At 38.3% G+C, this 16018-nt stretch overlaps 2 protein-coding genes across 2 annotated transcripts; one reads left to right on the forward strand and one right to left on the reverse strand.

Annotated features, from left to right (window-relative positions):
- Positions 1–346: 346 nt before the first annotated feature.
- Positions 347–9160, reverse strand: psmd13 (proteasome 26S subunit, non-ATPase 13). The gene is made up of 13 exons (XM_084060812.1): positions 8924–9160; positions 8023–8101; positions 6686–6720; positions 6510–6565; positions 5399–5442; positions 5233–5319; positions 4962–5133; positions 4095–4174; positions 3858–3983; positions 3558–3620; positions 3183–3263; positions 848–964; positions 347–643 (listed from the first exon to the last, which is right to left on the reverse strand). The coding sequence occupies exons 1-13, from the start codon at positions 9022–9024 to the stop codon at positions 548–550; spliced, it is 1137 nt and encodes a 378-aa protein (XP_083916938.1). The 5' UTR covers positions 9025–9160; the 3' UTR covers positions 347–547.
- An 857-nt stretch (positions 9161–10017) lies between these two features.
- sirt3 (sirtuin 3) lies at positions 10018–14737 on the forward strand. The gene is made up of 8 exons (XM_084052895.1): positions 10018–10149; positions 10691–10751; positions 11030–11194; positions 11817–12049; positions 12235–12335; positions 12685–12846; positions 13733–13936; positions 14255–14737. The coding sequence occupies exons 1-8, from the start codon at positions 10092–10094 to the stop codon at positions 14276–14278; spliced, it is 1008 nt and encodes a 335-aa protein (XP_083909021.1). The 5' UTR covers positions 10018–10091; the 3' UTR covers positions 14279–14737.
- Positions 14738–16018: the final 1281 nt, after the last annotated feature.

Genomic DNA, 16018 nt, shown 5'->3' on the forward strand with positions numbered 1-16018 from the left:
ATATACACAATATATAGTGCAACAGTTTTTCAGAAAACTCTTTAGAACACTGTTCTAAAGGATTTAGAACAGTGGTTCTCAAAAATAGCAGATCTACAATGCCACATTTAACAGAATAGTGTTTACGAATAAAAGTTTACTAGTACCGTCCCTACCCTTCTCAGCCAGTACAAAACTGGATTAAGTATAAATTTTAATAAAGAAAAGAAAATAATCTCCGATTTTGAGACAAACTGCCTTGATGTTGGGAGAATAAAATATATCCAATTTGATAAATCCTTAACCCACTTAGGATATACAATATCTTATATTGCAAAGACAATCATTTCAATCCAAGATGTGAGAATAATGTTCCCATAACTTTTATTTGCAAAATGTGTAATTTACTACTACTGTGTACAAATGATTATAGTAACACAGGAATAATGAACATGGCATCAAACAGAGAAAAACAAAATGAAGAAAAGTAAAACAAAAGCTGAGTGCAACATTCCTCTCAATAGAGAAATGTTATTTTTTGTTGATGAACAGAAGGAGAAACAGATCCTTAGGTGAGGATGTCATGGGCCTGCTGCTCCACTAGCATTGCCATATTCTTCACATCACCGCACCAGAAGTCCAACCTGTCCTTCATCCCCTTGACCTGAAACGGCATTTCAAAAAGGAGACTATTACTCATAATGACACATGCAATCCTGAAAGGTAAGAGCGTTTTAACAGACAAATGTTCTCTCTGATGGCACATCTGGCAGCGCAGCTGCCAGATGTGCTCAAATAATTTCTCAAAATAATTTAAATTGATTAGTTCAATGTACAGCTGCACCCCTAGAGATGTGTGAGTGTTTACCTGCTGCAGGTCCAGCACTCTGGGTTGCACCCAGGTCATCTGTACCTTCTGGTCCACCTCATCAATGTTGCCTTTAATCAGGCCCACGGACAGAGCCTTCATCACCAGAAGTTCCACCTGCACCACATCAAACACAAAAGTTAGGGCTCGGCAATATATCGAAAATATATATCAAAACGATATTTAGAACCAATAACCAACTTTACCCATTAAGACAGGCAACGCATGCGTCATTTTCAGATTTCTTTGGCTATCGAAAAATAGCAGATGTACAAGCTCATAGCGTGGCACCGAGTGCCGCGCTACAAGCTTATACAAGTAGATCTGCTATTTTTGAAAAATCGTGAAACTTTTTGCTATTTGGAATATATATATATTTTTAAAAGCGAAAATGTGTAAAATATTTTCTTCCAGGGACCTCCAGAAGGAAAGTTTTTAGTTACAAATGTTCGCTTTAAAAAAAATGTATTCATTATATAATTTCTCAAAAATGTCACGATTTAAAAAAGAAAGGGCAGATCTACAAACTCATAGCTTGTAGATCTGCTATTTTTTAGCCAAAGAAATCTAAAATGACAGAGATGCGTTCCCGGATTGTATGGGTTAAAACCGGGAAAGCATCAGTGACATTTTAGATTTGAGCTAAATATATACTGTAGCAACATATGTTTTTCAGAAAACTGTTTTAGATTTAGAAGGCACTTGTAGAATCGGTCTCAGGTCTTAATGGGTTAAAACCAAATCATACTATAATTCTAGTAACCTCTGTAGTGGTGGTGAGTACGTGAGTGAAGATACCCGGTTCTCCTCACTGGCTGGACCAATTGCTCTGATTTTGCACACAGCCATTGACCATTACCATCTGAACGCAACTGTGAAGCCCGTTTTTCAATTTCATCAAATCTCAGCTTCTTATTAGCGTTTTTGTGTCAAACACTGTCGCCATGGTTACGGGGCTGCCCAGCTATGGGACGAACTGCCTCCCGGGTTGCCAGATCATGTGCGCATATCCCCCCACGGATGCGCTGCGCCGACCGGGTATGGTCTAGTATAATAAAATGATTGTAATAGATGTTTTATAATTGACTAAATTGATTAGTCTGATTAACCACTTAACCCTGTGTTATACTTTATTGTACAATGGTGGTGTGCAAAAATAGCAGATCTACAAGCTCACAATGCATTGCGACGCATTGTGAGCTTGTAGATCGACTAATTTCACTGCACTTTTTCTAGCTTTAAATAATCATTCACTAATCGTAATCGCTAAAGGTTTGAAATAATTCTGATAATGATTTGGAGTCGTATCACCCAGCCCTACCAGCAGTTACAATGTATCAATACCAACTGTTTTAAGTTCCCCTTCATGGCTTTGTTCCTACGCAGCATCAAATCTATGAGTTCTGATGCTGATACTGAGCCAGGCCTGGGGCCTCTAAAAATGTTTTATTCCAAGTTGTCAGTTCAAAGTCAAACCTGCCATAAACCAAGCACTACTTTAATCTCAAAGAACACTGAGACAAATGTCTGAGTGGCAACAGTTTTAGCCAGGCGGGAATTCATTTTGAGGCCATTTGGGTAAAATTGTATTTTTAAAATAAATTTGGTTGGTTTAAACTGGGTAAAGCCATTTACAAGTAATATAAATGTCATTCTTGTATACATTTGTTTCAACTTCTATATAGACATATTTCTGACAGTCCATAGTTCTTGGGTTGTAATCAGTGGTGAAAAAAGTACTCAAATGTAATACTTCAATGTAGAAGTACTCTGTTACAAGTAAAAGTCCCGAATTCAAAATTTACTTGAGTAAAAGTACAAAAGTATTGGTATCAAAATGTACTTAAAGTACCAAAACTAAAAGTACTAAAATGTTTGAAAATAGCAGATCTACAAGCTCACAACACGTCGCGATGTATAAAATATGGCTTAAGTGGTTAATGTTTGTTTTATAATGTAATAATTTATATCTGCAAAATAACTGGTAACTAAAGTTTTCAAATAATTGTAAAAGTACAATATTTGCAGAGTAAAAGTATAGACAATTGGAAATACTCCAGTAAAGTAAAAATACCTTAAAATTGTACTTAAGTACAGTACTTGAGTAAATGTACTTAGTTACTTTACACCACTAGTAATAATACAATTAAATAACTTCTGAGAATGTGGTTTTGGAAATCTTAAAACATACACTAATTCAGCTCACCAGCCATTCTGTATCGGCCTAAACACACCAAAGAAACAATGAGAGGATAACATTTTCTCTATACTTGATCAAAGTGAGTCATGCTGAGCAGGGCCAAAGGATTTATTGGCGGATCGATTAGAGACACACCTCATTGACAGGGATTTTGGCACTCTGGGCGATCTCATGGAAAGTCAGCTGTCTGTGGTTGGCAGGACGGGTAAAAGTCATCTGGAGAGAGACACATTTTACAATGCTTGAGCATTTTGGAATAAAAAGCCATTTGGATATTGCCAACTCTCAAGTCAGTAACGAGGAAGAGGATTTTGTTCTTTTTGATGCAAACTTCAAATAGACATGCATTTGAAGTGAACGACTGCATGCCAGCCTGTTACTGCTCCAATTTGGATATGATTTGATTTTGGGAGCAATTATAAATCAAATTCTTCCAGGAAAGAACTTAATGTACAGTAGCTCTAATATGATAAGCTATGAAAATGTCTGCTTTGAAGGAAAGTCACCCACCTCCATAACACAGAGCAGTTGGATTTTCTGCATCAGCTTTGCCTCGTGTGCTGCAAGGTCAGGCTGGGAAAGGGAAAGACAACAAACCGGTAAACTGTTGAGGCTGACCATATTACTGGCAAATGTTGTAGTCCACATGCAAAAGCAACAATGTAATTCTTCATTCAAGGACCCACGATTCTGATTATCCCGAGTGTTTCCATTAATTATCGGCAACTTCATCAAATCATTGACACTTGCCAAAGTTCAATGCGTCAATAAATACACATATTCTTGTATAATCATAGAATAATGGGTAACCTGCTGGCCCCAGGCAGACTTGAAGCTCTGGAACTTCTCCACGTTTCCTCCATTGAAGGCGTACAGTGTGTCAATGAGCCACTGCTTGTCCGTGTTCCTCAGTGTCTCCAGCACCGGATGCTGGAGCTGCAAAAACAATATTATAACATCTGTGTTTATTGCAATGTTAAGAGACTGAAGAATATCTAGGAGTGTGTGTGAAGACAGAGCATCACAGACAGACCAAACAATTCCTACCAATTCTCCAAAGTTGTAAACTCCTTCTCCTAAAAGTCCAGCCAGGCCCAATGTGAATGCCCTTTCCTGCTTCTCTGTCTCTGGTGGGTGAAGAACAATATTCAATTAACATTCTCTTAGTCATGGCTGCTGTAATGCACATCGTATCACATATTAAGCAGAAACCTTATATTCATATATATATTATATATTCTTTTTTTCATACATGAATGCCCTATTTTATACTTGGAGGTATGACAGCGTCTACAAGCTCATAGATCTATTTTGTCTATTTATGAAACATTTTGGATTTTTTTGCCTATAATGACATGCCCAAAATAGGGAGAACAGGTTGAAAGTAGTTAAATCTGTCTATGGGTTTTATAAATATTTAACCAATTAAATGTATTAACAAGAGCTTGTGACTTGGATCCCATGGAACACATTTCCTGAAAAGGTACGGGTTTTGGACATGCAAGTTTTCTGCCCGACAGCATACTAAGCGCTCACAAATGAACATATCGTTGCTGTCGGGCAGAAACTTCTTATCTCTATATTTTAACTTTGTGTTTTTTTGTAAATTAATGCCCTACTTGATCATACTACAGTGTCACATAACAGCATCAAAAGTCACAGATCTACAAGCTCGAAACGCGGCGTGAAGCGACACGTTTTGAGCTTGTCGACCTGCTACTTCTGCTATTTTTGAATGCTGAAACAGTTTTGGACATATAAGGCAGAGACATTTTTGAATGTCCTTATGAAGATCTGAATAGATCGAAAGGTTGACACCGCAATGAAAATACGGCAGAGCTTTTTCAGCATCACCAGTGTGCAGACTATTCTTTTTTAAGAGACCTCATTATTACAAATCACATTGAACAGTACCTGGCAAGTCTTTAATTTCTACACAGCCGAGGTAGCGCAGGGCATCCTTGTAGTAGGAGGAATGGTTACCAATGATGCGGTAATATTTGCTGGAGAGGTCATAAAAGCGCCCGTGGACCGACGTCACCCCAGGCAAGTTGTTCAACATCTCCTCAACCTCTTCAATGAGTTTCTGTGACAGAATTGAGGAAAAATTGCATAAGATTCAGTAACTTTGGAATGCTGGTTTTATTTAATTTTGCGGGCCATTGTAGAAAATGAAGGCTTTTACCTTTGTGGCGGGAAGGTCATTGATCTCCAGTTTAAGACTGCCAATAGATGTCTTGCAGAGAATGAGTGCCTCATCGCAGCTTTTTACCTGCAATCAAACTCAAAATTAGTTTGGAAAATGTGACAATGGCTGATAAGTGTCAAGTGTTGGCATGGCAACTACTTACCTTGTCCTTAGTCTTCTCAAGGAAAGTGATGGCATCTTTGGGTTCTGGAAACAAGAACATTTGCTTAACAACATGAACCTTAGCATCCCTATTGTCATAATTTTATTTTTTTATTTAACCTTTATTTAACCAGTAAAAACACGCAACGTGTTTGATATGATATAATGGGTGAACATTATGTGAAAACAGCAAATCTACAAGGTTACAATGTGGTGAGCTTGCAGATATGCTATTTTTGGTGTATATATTTGGTGTAGAGGTTAAAAAAAAGGAGGGGGCCACACAGAGTCCTGGGTGACCCCAGTCAACAAAGTTTAGGGTGATATCCGGCCGAGCATCTATACGGACACAATTGGCCATGTTTGCGGGAGGGAAGCTGGACAGAGAGGGTGATCTTTGTCGCTGCATGTATTCCCACAGGCTGGGGCAGCACCTGACAGAGGGCAATGTTGCATAAGGACAGAAGCTATGTCCCCCCCAAAGGTACCTCACTAGCAGGTGAGCCAATCTCATTAATTATTGCCTTGTGGTGGATGGTGGATGTCCCAAACTTGAAAAAAAAGAATAGAGTCTGCATACTGGTAAAGTTGCAAAAAGTTCCACTTGGTAATTTATTGCTCGTCAGCGTTTCGGCCTGTTCAGACCTTCATCAGGACATACTGTATACAGTGGAAAAGGGCATACACACACGTTTATATAGGGTACCACTATGCAATGATAGGCTCACCCCAATAGGGTAAGTAAGGTCACAGTCAACTCAATCAGGAGGTTGGCTAAAGCATAAAGTCAAGAATGGAGACCACTTTAAACTAGGTTTGGCCACGTAGCAGACCTGAAACTCTAGTACGGTACAATAGCAGTGGCAAAACACAGAAATGTGTGGGGTGGAATTAATTGGCAAAATGACTAAATTTAGGGTAAAAAGAATTGCCGAATCTAAAAAAAATAGGGTTAGGTTTCCTAAACATTCTAAGACAGTGGTTCTCAAAGTGGGGTCCAGGGACCCTCAGGTTTCCTTGAGGGGTTTCCACTAATCTGTAACACTCAGTTATGGGGGTCCTTAATTAAAAACTGTTCTAAAGCATCTCATTTTGCAGGTAGTTCTTCTTACCTGTCATCTGTCTAGCAACGTAGAGTATGATTTCCATCAAGGATAATGGATTGATTCTGTTGAAAGGTTTTTAAAGGCAAAATTACTGACAGAAGAACAGACATCTACCATGTAAATGTAAACACAATTGAAATCTTTCAGAGAAAGGAATAATACTTTGGTCAGATTCCCCTCACCTGTGTTCAAAGTCACACAGGAAGTTTTCGTACAGCTGGAAGAAGATTTGAAACAACAAGTGTCACAATCTTTAGAGAGAAATGTACTGAATATCTTATTAGTGATGAACACAGATTCCTATATAGAGTCTGGTATTTGGACAATGTATCATTTGAAATTGATCAATAATCAATTGACGGAATTAATAATCATTCAACTTACTACAACAATGCTCAGAGGGCTATAACCCATGAACTAGTGGTTTGAATGCGAGTAGTAAATCTAAATTAAACTTTGCTAGAGTTTTGAATTGTGTAGTTGCCTTGCCATGATGTACCTCCAAATATTGGTGGGATATCTTCAGTAGTTAAATGGCAAGGTAACTACACAACCCAAACCTCTACCAAAGTGCAGCCTTTTGTTTTAACATATTTTAGATTTTAGTAGTTGAAAACATTGTGAACTTTTTGTGGAACAAATTTATATAAATACAAGTCAAACCAGTTGGTTCTCTTCATTCATTTGATTATGGAGATCATTGCTAAGAAATAACAGAGTGTCATGGGCATTTTTAAGCTCCTTAGTAGGAGCTGGGTGATTGCACAGTAGAGAGTAGAGTATCCAAAGTCTAAATTGCAATTCCTTCCAAGACAGAAAGGTCCAATCTGATTGTATTAAATGATGGTAAAACTCATCAGTATTGCACCAATTATACAGATAGCTTGGGTTATCCTCTTTGTCTCTGTTAAGTCTGTGTTTCATAAGAATCCACTGTTGTTATGCTTCAAGCAACTCAACGTCCTGCATATATGCGACATTTAAAAAATGGTGGTACACAGGACATCAAGTGATTTAAAACGAGTGATCCCCAAAACCACTTTGCTCACAGGTGCATAGCACAGAAAAATAACACTTTATTGACAGAAAGTTGCTCATAACATGACAACGTTGGATTTTTATGAAACAAAGACTTAACAGAGACAAAGAGGACAACCCAATCTGTCCATAGAGGTGCAATACTGGTTAGTTTGTCGTCATTTAATACAACGATAAGGACTTTTGCATGAATAGGGCTGTAAATGAAGAACTTAGAAATTACAAGGTGGAATTCCCACATTGCTTGCAGCAGCTAGATTCACTACACTGGAATATTCAATTTAGTTCTGTTTTCTACGGAATGGACTGAAATGCAAAAGCATAATTTTATTCAAAGTGAGACATCAAAGGGTTAAAGGGTTAAAGTGTATGCTTTGCTATAGGACACTGGCAATTAAATGTAAAGTTGATTGCACATACTTTTTTCTATCACCACTGTATCATGTATCAAGTATAAAACCAAATGATTTATTGCATTTACCTGTATGAGGCCATCTCCTGTTTTGAAACATGGATCTTTCACAAACTCTGTCACCCTCAATGTCAACTGATGCCACAATCTGTGATGGAAAGAGAGATAGTTAAACATGATTAATTATCTTAAGACACTGAACCGGCATAGACACAAACACATTATATTAATACACACTGTCAAATAGTCACAAATACATCATCTGAAAACACTGTCCCATTAGTTAGACATAAATGATCTTAACACACTGTCCCAACGTCAACAATAAAAAGTGGATTCATAAAAAAGTGATTTTAACAATACTTCACGTTATAACGATATTCATTCTTAACGTTATTAAGAAACACATATACAACCATTATTTGCCATATGTGTCAGGTGTTTAATAATAGATGTTTGGGGGAGACACTGTGAAGAATATTAACAATATACAATGGTGTAAAGTAACTAGGTACATTTACTCAAGTACTGTACTTAAGTACAATTTTGAGGTATTTTTACTTTACTGGAGCATTTCCAATTTTCAATATTTTTACTTCTACTCCACTACATCTCAGAGAAAAATATTGTAGTTACTAATTACATTTCAAATATTAATTATTACACTATAAAACATACATCAACCACTTTAGCCCTATATTATACCTCGGCTATTTGAAAAGCTCAATATTTTAGTACTTTTACTTTTGATACAAGTATATTTTGATGGCAACACTTGTACTTTTACTCAAGAAACATTTTGAAAACAGGCCTTTTACTTGTAATAGAGTATTTTTATAATATGGTATTGCTACTTTTACTCAAGTAAAATATCTGAGTACTTCTTCCCCCACTGACAATATATAAACAATACATTATGATCTAAAACAGCTACAATGACTCAGTAGATGCTAGCAGCAGTTAGCATTACTTCTTGTTGTACAGCTCCTCCAGGTCGTGCCATTCCGTCGCCATCTCCGGCGTGGAGCTGCTGCTCTGCTGCTGCTTGAGGAATCCTGACACGTCCTTCATTGTGGCTTTTAATATGAATTATTACACTTTCTAAATCTCAACAACTCGGTTTATTTGATCGTTCTTTAACCACGGAGCTAAAGCTAACTGACTGATGCTGGATGTGATGTGATGTTTGGAATCTCGTGTAGTCAGACCGGAGAGTTCCGCCCCGTCTCGCGACATTATGCTGTTGCCGTATAAAGCCCGACGGTGTCGCGCTAATAGCACATATAGCAGATCTACAAGCTCACAGCGGTTAGCTCCTGCGACGCGTTGTGAGCTTTTAGATCGGCCATTTTTACCCAGCGCGACACCGCCGTACGGCGAAGTAGAAATCGTGCTTGTCAACCAGCAGTGTCGCAAACGAGTACGTCACCAAACAGAACAGATCTACAAGCTAACAACGCGTTGCGATGTGACGCGTTCATAGCTTGTAGATCTGTTCTTTTGGTAGATTTGCGACAACCCCGCAGGGTTCTGCAGAGTAAGCGATTAAAAAAATACATATATTTTCAAAGACTTTTCATTGTTCATTGTGTATTAATATGTAGCGAATATTTCAATTATATTACTTTTTATTTGTATTTTGAGCTTTTGTACTACTTACGTGTTACGTCTCGCGCACACTCTTTTTGTGGAAATGTTGACGAAATAATATCTCTCATGTATTTAAAATCTCATTTTTTTGGATTGATTTTAATAATTTCATAAATTCAAACTCTATTAGATTGAATATTCGGCATGTATTATTTGCAAAATGTCATATTCATTGTACCAAATTTGCTAACCAACGTCCAAATATTGTTGTTTTTAAAGCCTTATTATTGTTATACTTATTAATTCTTTTTCTAGTATTGTAACTGCATTTTGTCCTGTTATTTGTAATTGTAATGTTGATATGTTGTTGATATTTTGTCAATAAAAAAACTTCAGAAGAAATACTTACGTCTATTACGCTAGTCATGACGTCACGACGTCAACGTGAGCTGTCCTGCATGTTGTCAACATAACCTCCATGCATGAACTAGTAAAGCTCATTATTACAATAACAACATAATAATAATAATACATTATTATATGTCCTCATGGCGTTACCTTCTCTACTTTGTTTAAGCTCAGGACTCAGACCCGTCTCAGTGAAAGGTTAGGAACTACTTTAGTTTAGTTTGAAAAGCTATAAGTAGCAATAGTTTGTAATGCTGTGATATTATGAGACATGCTCTGTTGTGATAAGAGATAAGGATGAATGAAGATGGCTGACTGATAAAACAAGGACCGGTCTCTCTGAATATTATCCTAATATTGCATGCTCTTTCTCAGTGGTGGAAAAAGTACTCACATGTTTTAAGTAAAAGTATCAATACTGCAATATAGAAATACTCAGTTACAAGTACAAAAGTATTGGCATCAATTGTAGATCTGCTATTTTCAAATGGCCTAAATGTATATATCTAGGGCTGAAGTGATTATTGTATGTTTTGTAATAATAATAAAAATCTACAAAGTAACTAGTAACTAAAGCTTTCAAATAATAGTGGAGTAAAAGTACATGATTTGGATGCGAGATGTAGTGGAGCACAAGTAAAAGTATTGGAAATTGGAAATACTCAAGTACAAATGCCTCATAAGTGTACTTAAGTACAGTACTTAAGTAAATGTACCATCACTGCTCTTCTTGTTATAGGTTTTGCTCAGAAGAACCTACATCTGCATGCAGCAGCTTTGCTCAAACGAGCTCTATCCAGGTACTTATTAATGATTAATAGCATACCAATTTGAATCCATGACATTTGACAATCTCTTCATTGAATTGATCATTCTGGTGCTTTCAGTGTTTACTTCATATTGTGTATAGATTTTGAAATCAATTAATAATGGAGGCAGATTTATTGTTGTTATACACGTTTCACATTAAAACACAAACCACAATGCACAAGGACAAACTTTCTGGTATAAGGTGATGGCAAATAGGTAATTCATTACATTGCACTGTGGTGAACACTAATATGTTGTTTCACCACAGATGGAATGGAAGACGGGGACTTTTCTCCGGAGGGGGTGGTGGTCCCGGCACCAAGCAGACCACCCTAGAGGACCTGGCTAAGAGCATCAGACAGCAGCAGTATAAGAGGGTGGTGGTGATGGCTGGGGCTGGGATCAGCACACCTAGTGGCATTCCAGACTTCAGGTAATGCCACCAACCTCTCATATAAACATACATTTGCGTTTCAAGTTGCTGTCGGGCTGAAACATTGTATGAAAATAAGAACCTGACTGTGTTCCAATGAATCCAATTCCAATATAGTAATTATTTAGTCACAAGCTCTTGTTAATACTTTTCATTGGTTCAGAATCGGTTATATATATTTATAAAACCCACTTCAACCGGGTGTCCCTATTTTGGGCATTATAGGTGAAAATGTTCAAATGTTTCCAAGATTTTTCAAAAATAGAGAAAATAGACAATCTAGCTCACAATATGTTGAATTGTGACATGTCGTGAGCTTGTAGATGGACTGTTCTCGCTACTTTGTGCGATGTTGTCGTACAATAAAATATAAAATAGCCTACAAGCCTACAAGCTCACAGCATGTGGCAATGCTACCCTGTTCTGAACCTGTAGATTGCCTAATTCCGCTATTTTGTACAACACTGTCATGCGATGAAATATAAAATAGTGAATTCATTTATGGAAAAAATGGTGCAATATGGAAATACGAGGTTTCTGCATGACAGCAACAATATGGCCATCTCAGGTCACAAGGCAAATAGTGTTTTGAAGTGTGTATTCCCTGTTCCCCCAACCACAGATCCCCAGGCAGCGGTCTCTATGACAACCTCCAGCAGTATAACCTGCCCTACGCCGAAGCCATATTTGAGATCAACTTTTTCCATCAAAACCCCAACCCCTTCTTTGCTCTGGCCAAAGAACTGTACCCGGGCAACTACCAGCCTAACATCACACACTATTTTGTCCGTCTACTTCAGGACAAGGGCCTGCTTCTCAGGATGTACACACAGAACATTGATGGGTTGGAGAGATGTATGATCTATCTATCTATCTATCTACGGTATCTGTCTGTCTGTCTGTCTGTCTGTCTGTCTGTCTGTCTGTCTGTCTGTCTGTCTGTCTGTTATTTTTTCCATTCCCTGAAAAGTAACAGTTTTGGATATACAAGGTTTCCACCCAAAAGTGATATTCATGTTCACATGTGCTTGTATTTCCAGTGGCAGGCATTCCTCCTGAGAAGTTAGTGGAGGCTCATGGTACGTTCGCCACGGCTACGTGCACGGTTTGTCTAAGGAACTACAGTGGGGAGGACCTACGTGTGAGTTGAATAACAATTCTGTACAGTTTAATATCCTGGCGTATTTTTATGTAGGGCTGCAACTGTCGATTATTTTCTTAGTGATAATTGTAATGGTTCCTTTTTGGATTGTGTTTAAAAAAAAAAATCCTTGAATCGATTAACCACTTAAACCCTCTTTTATACTTTGTAATAGCAGATCTACATCTACATCGCTATTTTAAAAATTGTTTAAATTCTTTGAGCATTTTCGCTTGTAATGACATGCCCAAAATATCAGTTATGTTATAACATTATCGATTAATGTTTATATTCGATTAAATCAATTAGTTTGATGAACTGTTGCACCCCTATTTCTTTTTGTTTCTAGCCCGATGTGATGAAGGGTACCGTCCCCAAATGCCCCACCTGCAAGGGGATTGTGAAGCCAGATATAGTCTTCTTTGGCGAGGAGCTTCCACATAATTTCTTTAAGTACATCAAAGATTTCCCCCTGGCCGACCTGCTGATCATCATGGGCACATCGCTGGAGGTGAGTGGCTTCATTTAGAGCCTGGCACATCTCTTGGTTTGGTCAATTTATCAGCCATTATTTGACTTCTTGTCGACATTGGTATCGGCAATTATGCAGCTGATGTGTCCTGATTTTTAACCACTTAAACCAGGGGTGGGCAACTTTGATGATGGAGAGGGCCACCATATTTCCACACTCACTCCAGAGGGCCATATTGCATATACTGTCTCTACTTTAACTTTTTTCGCCATTCTATGTCACACAAAGGTAGCAAAAATAGCCGATCTACAAGCTCAAAACGCATCGCAGTGCGACGCGTTTTGAGCTTGTAGATCTGCTATTTTTGCTATTTTTGAATTGGAATCCAGAATTTAGTTTTTGCTATTTTTGAATTGGAATCCTGAAAAGTATTTTTTTAATTTAATTTCAAATGCATTTAGTTATACTTATGTTAACTTTATGAACTTATAATACAAATACATTGGACATAAAAAAGACACTAGAATTTTAATACTAGTCATTAAGCTACTAATATAGACTGAAGTAATTAAAGCGGGTCTTGTTTGCATGTTTGGAATTGTAACAGCTGAAATCAATAATATATCATCAGTATTTGTGCAGTATCTGCTACTTTTTGCGAAGGTCTTCCCCTCAATAAGGATGCTGGGGTTTAAGTGGCTAACCACCGGCAGCTGCCGGCCTATGCCACCCAATAGAACCACCAATGTCTGGGACAATATATAATATATATCTCGATACAGTGTGGTTTTTTGTTTATCCATATTTTCAGGATAACTTGAAAATAAAAGTCTTGGTTAAAAAAATATTCTAGTTCTATAGAATCTAGTAAAGTAATACATTCTATACTGTATGTCAGTTGAACTGTTCATCGTTTGTACTGTAGGTGGAGCCCTTTGCCAGTCTAGCAGGAGCTGTGCGTGGATCAGTTCCTCGTCTTCTCATCAACAGAGATGCGGTGGGGCCCTTTGCTTGGGGAAGACGGTTAAACGATGTAGTGCAGCTAGGTGATGTGGTCAGTGGGGTACAGGCCCTGGCCGAAGCCCTTGGCTGGACACAAGAACTGGATGCCCTGATGGCATCTGACAAGGTATGACAAACTTGCATACATGCATTATTGCATTATTGCAATTCACTTTTCATGGGACATGTAGAAGATGGAGATGTAAATACCAGTTTTGCAGTTAGGTTGGAAAACGGTCACAGTAATAAAATGTCATCATGGATAATCTTTTGTCTCGATAGTCACAAGAACTTTATACAAAGGATCATTCTCCCATCCCTATAATACAATGTTCTTTTTTAGCTATTATTATTATTTGCATTAATGCACGTTCTGTTAATGCAACATGCTGGACTTTTGTCCTTAGAATTCCTTAGATATATTTAATGCATATCTTCTATACAGGCTACCAAGAAGACCCAAGAGTGAGACCAATCCTTTAAATCAGGCCTGGAAGCGTGGCCCTATAATGACTGGAATCAGAGCTCAAAACAGATAAGAATTGACCCACTCAATTCATCTGACTTTATTGTTCTAACCTCTCTGACAACTGCTGCTCCATTCCTGATGGGAATGTCGGGGACATTTGTTAAGCCACTGGATATCCATTGCACAAATATACTGTATCAGGTGTGACACAAATCTTTCATGCAGTTAAATCTTTCAGATCTTTCGGTATTTATCAGTCACTCAAAAATCAAACAGTGTATGCAGAGTAAACAGCATTTCTTGTGTGCTATTTATAAAATGAAAACCTGTGGGTCAAAGAAATTATGAAATGTAAGTGACTTTTTTGTTATTCTTTATGGACAGTTTTAATTAAGTTTCAATATGCTATGGAACTGACAGTATGTTCATGTGGGCATGGGAAGAATGAAGGACCGATGTGTTTATGTGGATTCAATTAAAGTACGTTTTATTTATTAGTCTCATGTCTGCTCTTGAAATGTATATGCTAAGCTCAGTTTTGTGCCAAAGTCTCACACGATTGTAAGAAGTTTGAATATAAAGTATGGGAGTGCACGGATGCCTGAACCTGTCAAAAATAAGAAGACAATTTTCTTTAAGTACATCAAAGATTTCCCCCTGGCCGACCTGCTGATCATCATGGGCACATCGCTGGAGGTGAGTGGCTTCATTTAGAGCCTGGCACATCTCTTGGTTTGGTCAATTTATCAGCCATTATTTGACTTCTTGTCGACATTGGTATCGGCAATTATGCAGCTGATGTGTCCTGATTTTTAACCACTTAAACCAGGGGTGGGCAACTTTGATGATGGAGAGGGCCACCATATTTCCACACTCACTCCAGAGGGCCATATTGCATATACTGTCTCTACTTTAACTTTTTTCGCCATTCTATGTCACACAAAGGTAGCAAAAATAGCCGATCTACAAGCTCAAAACGCATCGCAGTGCGACGCGTTTTGAGCTTGTAGATCTGCTATTTTTATCTGCCTATGTGCTACACCCTTGAAGCTGACGGGATTGTATCCTTGTAACTCCGCTAGCGACTCCGCTGGGTGAGGCCATAGAGTGTAAAAAAATCACACCCTGTGTGAAGGTAGCGGCGCCTTTGATACATTTTGTCATCGATATGTGTTTATAGCCATGTGTCACGTGAAGCTTGACCAATCACTTTGTTGACGCACCTGACCAATCAGAGCGTTGACGCGTCTGACCAATCAGAGCGTTGACGGGTCTGACCAATCAGAACCTTGACGGGCCTGACCAATCAGAACGTTGACGGACCTGACCAATCAGAACCTCGACGGGCCTGACCAATCAGAACGTTGACGGACCTGACCAATCAGAACCTTGGCGGGCCTGACCAATCAGAACGTTGACAGACCTGACAAATCAGAACGTTGACGGAAAAGCCAGGTATAGAGCAGGACCGCTCTATACTATGTATAGAGCGGCACCAGCGCCGCTAAAAATCACACCCTGTGTGAAGTGAGTGGTGCCTTGCTTAGCTTGGCTAACATGTTCAATCAGCCAAGCTAACATGTCCAATGTTAGCTTGGCTGATGGCACTGATGTCACTTTGAAACATGTAAATAATGTTTCAAAGTGACACACCTATTTATACGGCTCTATTTCGTCATGCGTCTCGCTAGCCAATCAAAGCACACCCTTTCAACATATTGTCACGTGTCACGTGATGCT

Source organism: Gymnoscopelus microlampas (assembly GCF_963454915.1).
Source record: "Gymnoscopelus microlampas genome assembly, chromosome: 1".
NCBI classification, from domain to species: domain Eukaryota; kingdom Metazoa; phylum Chordata; class Actinopteri; order Myctophiformes; family Myctophidae; genus Gymnoscopelus; species Gymnoscopelus microlampas.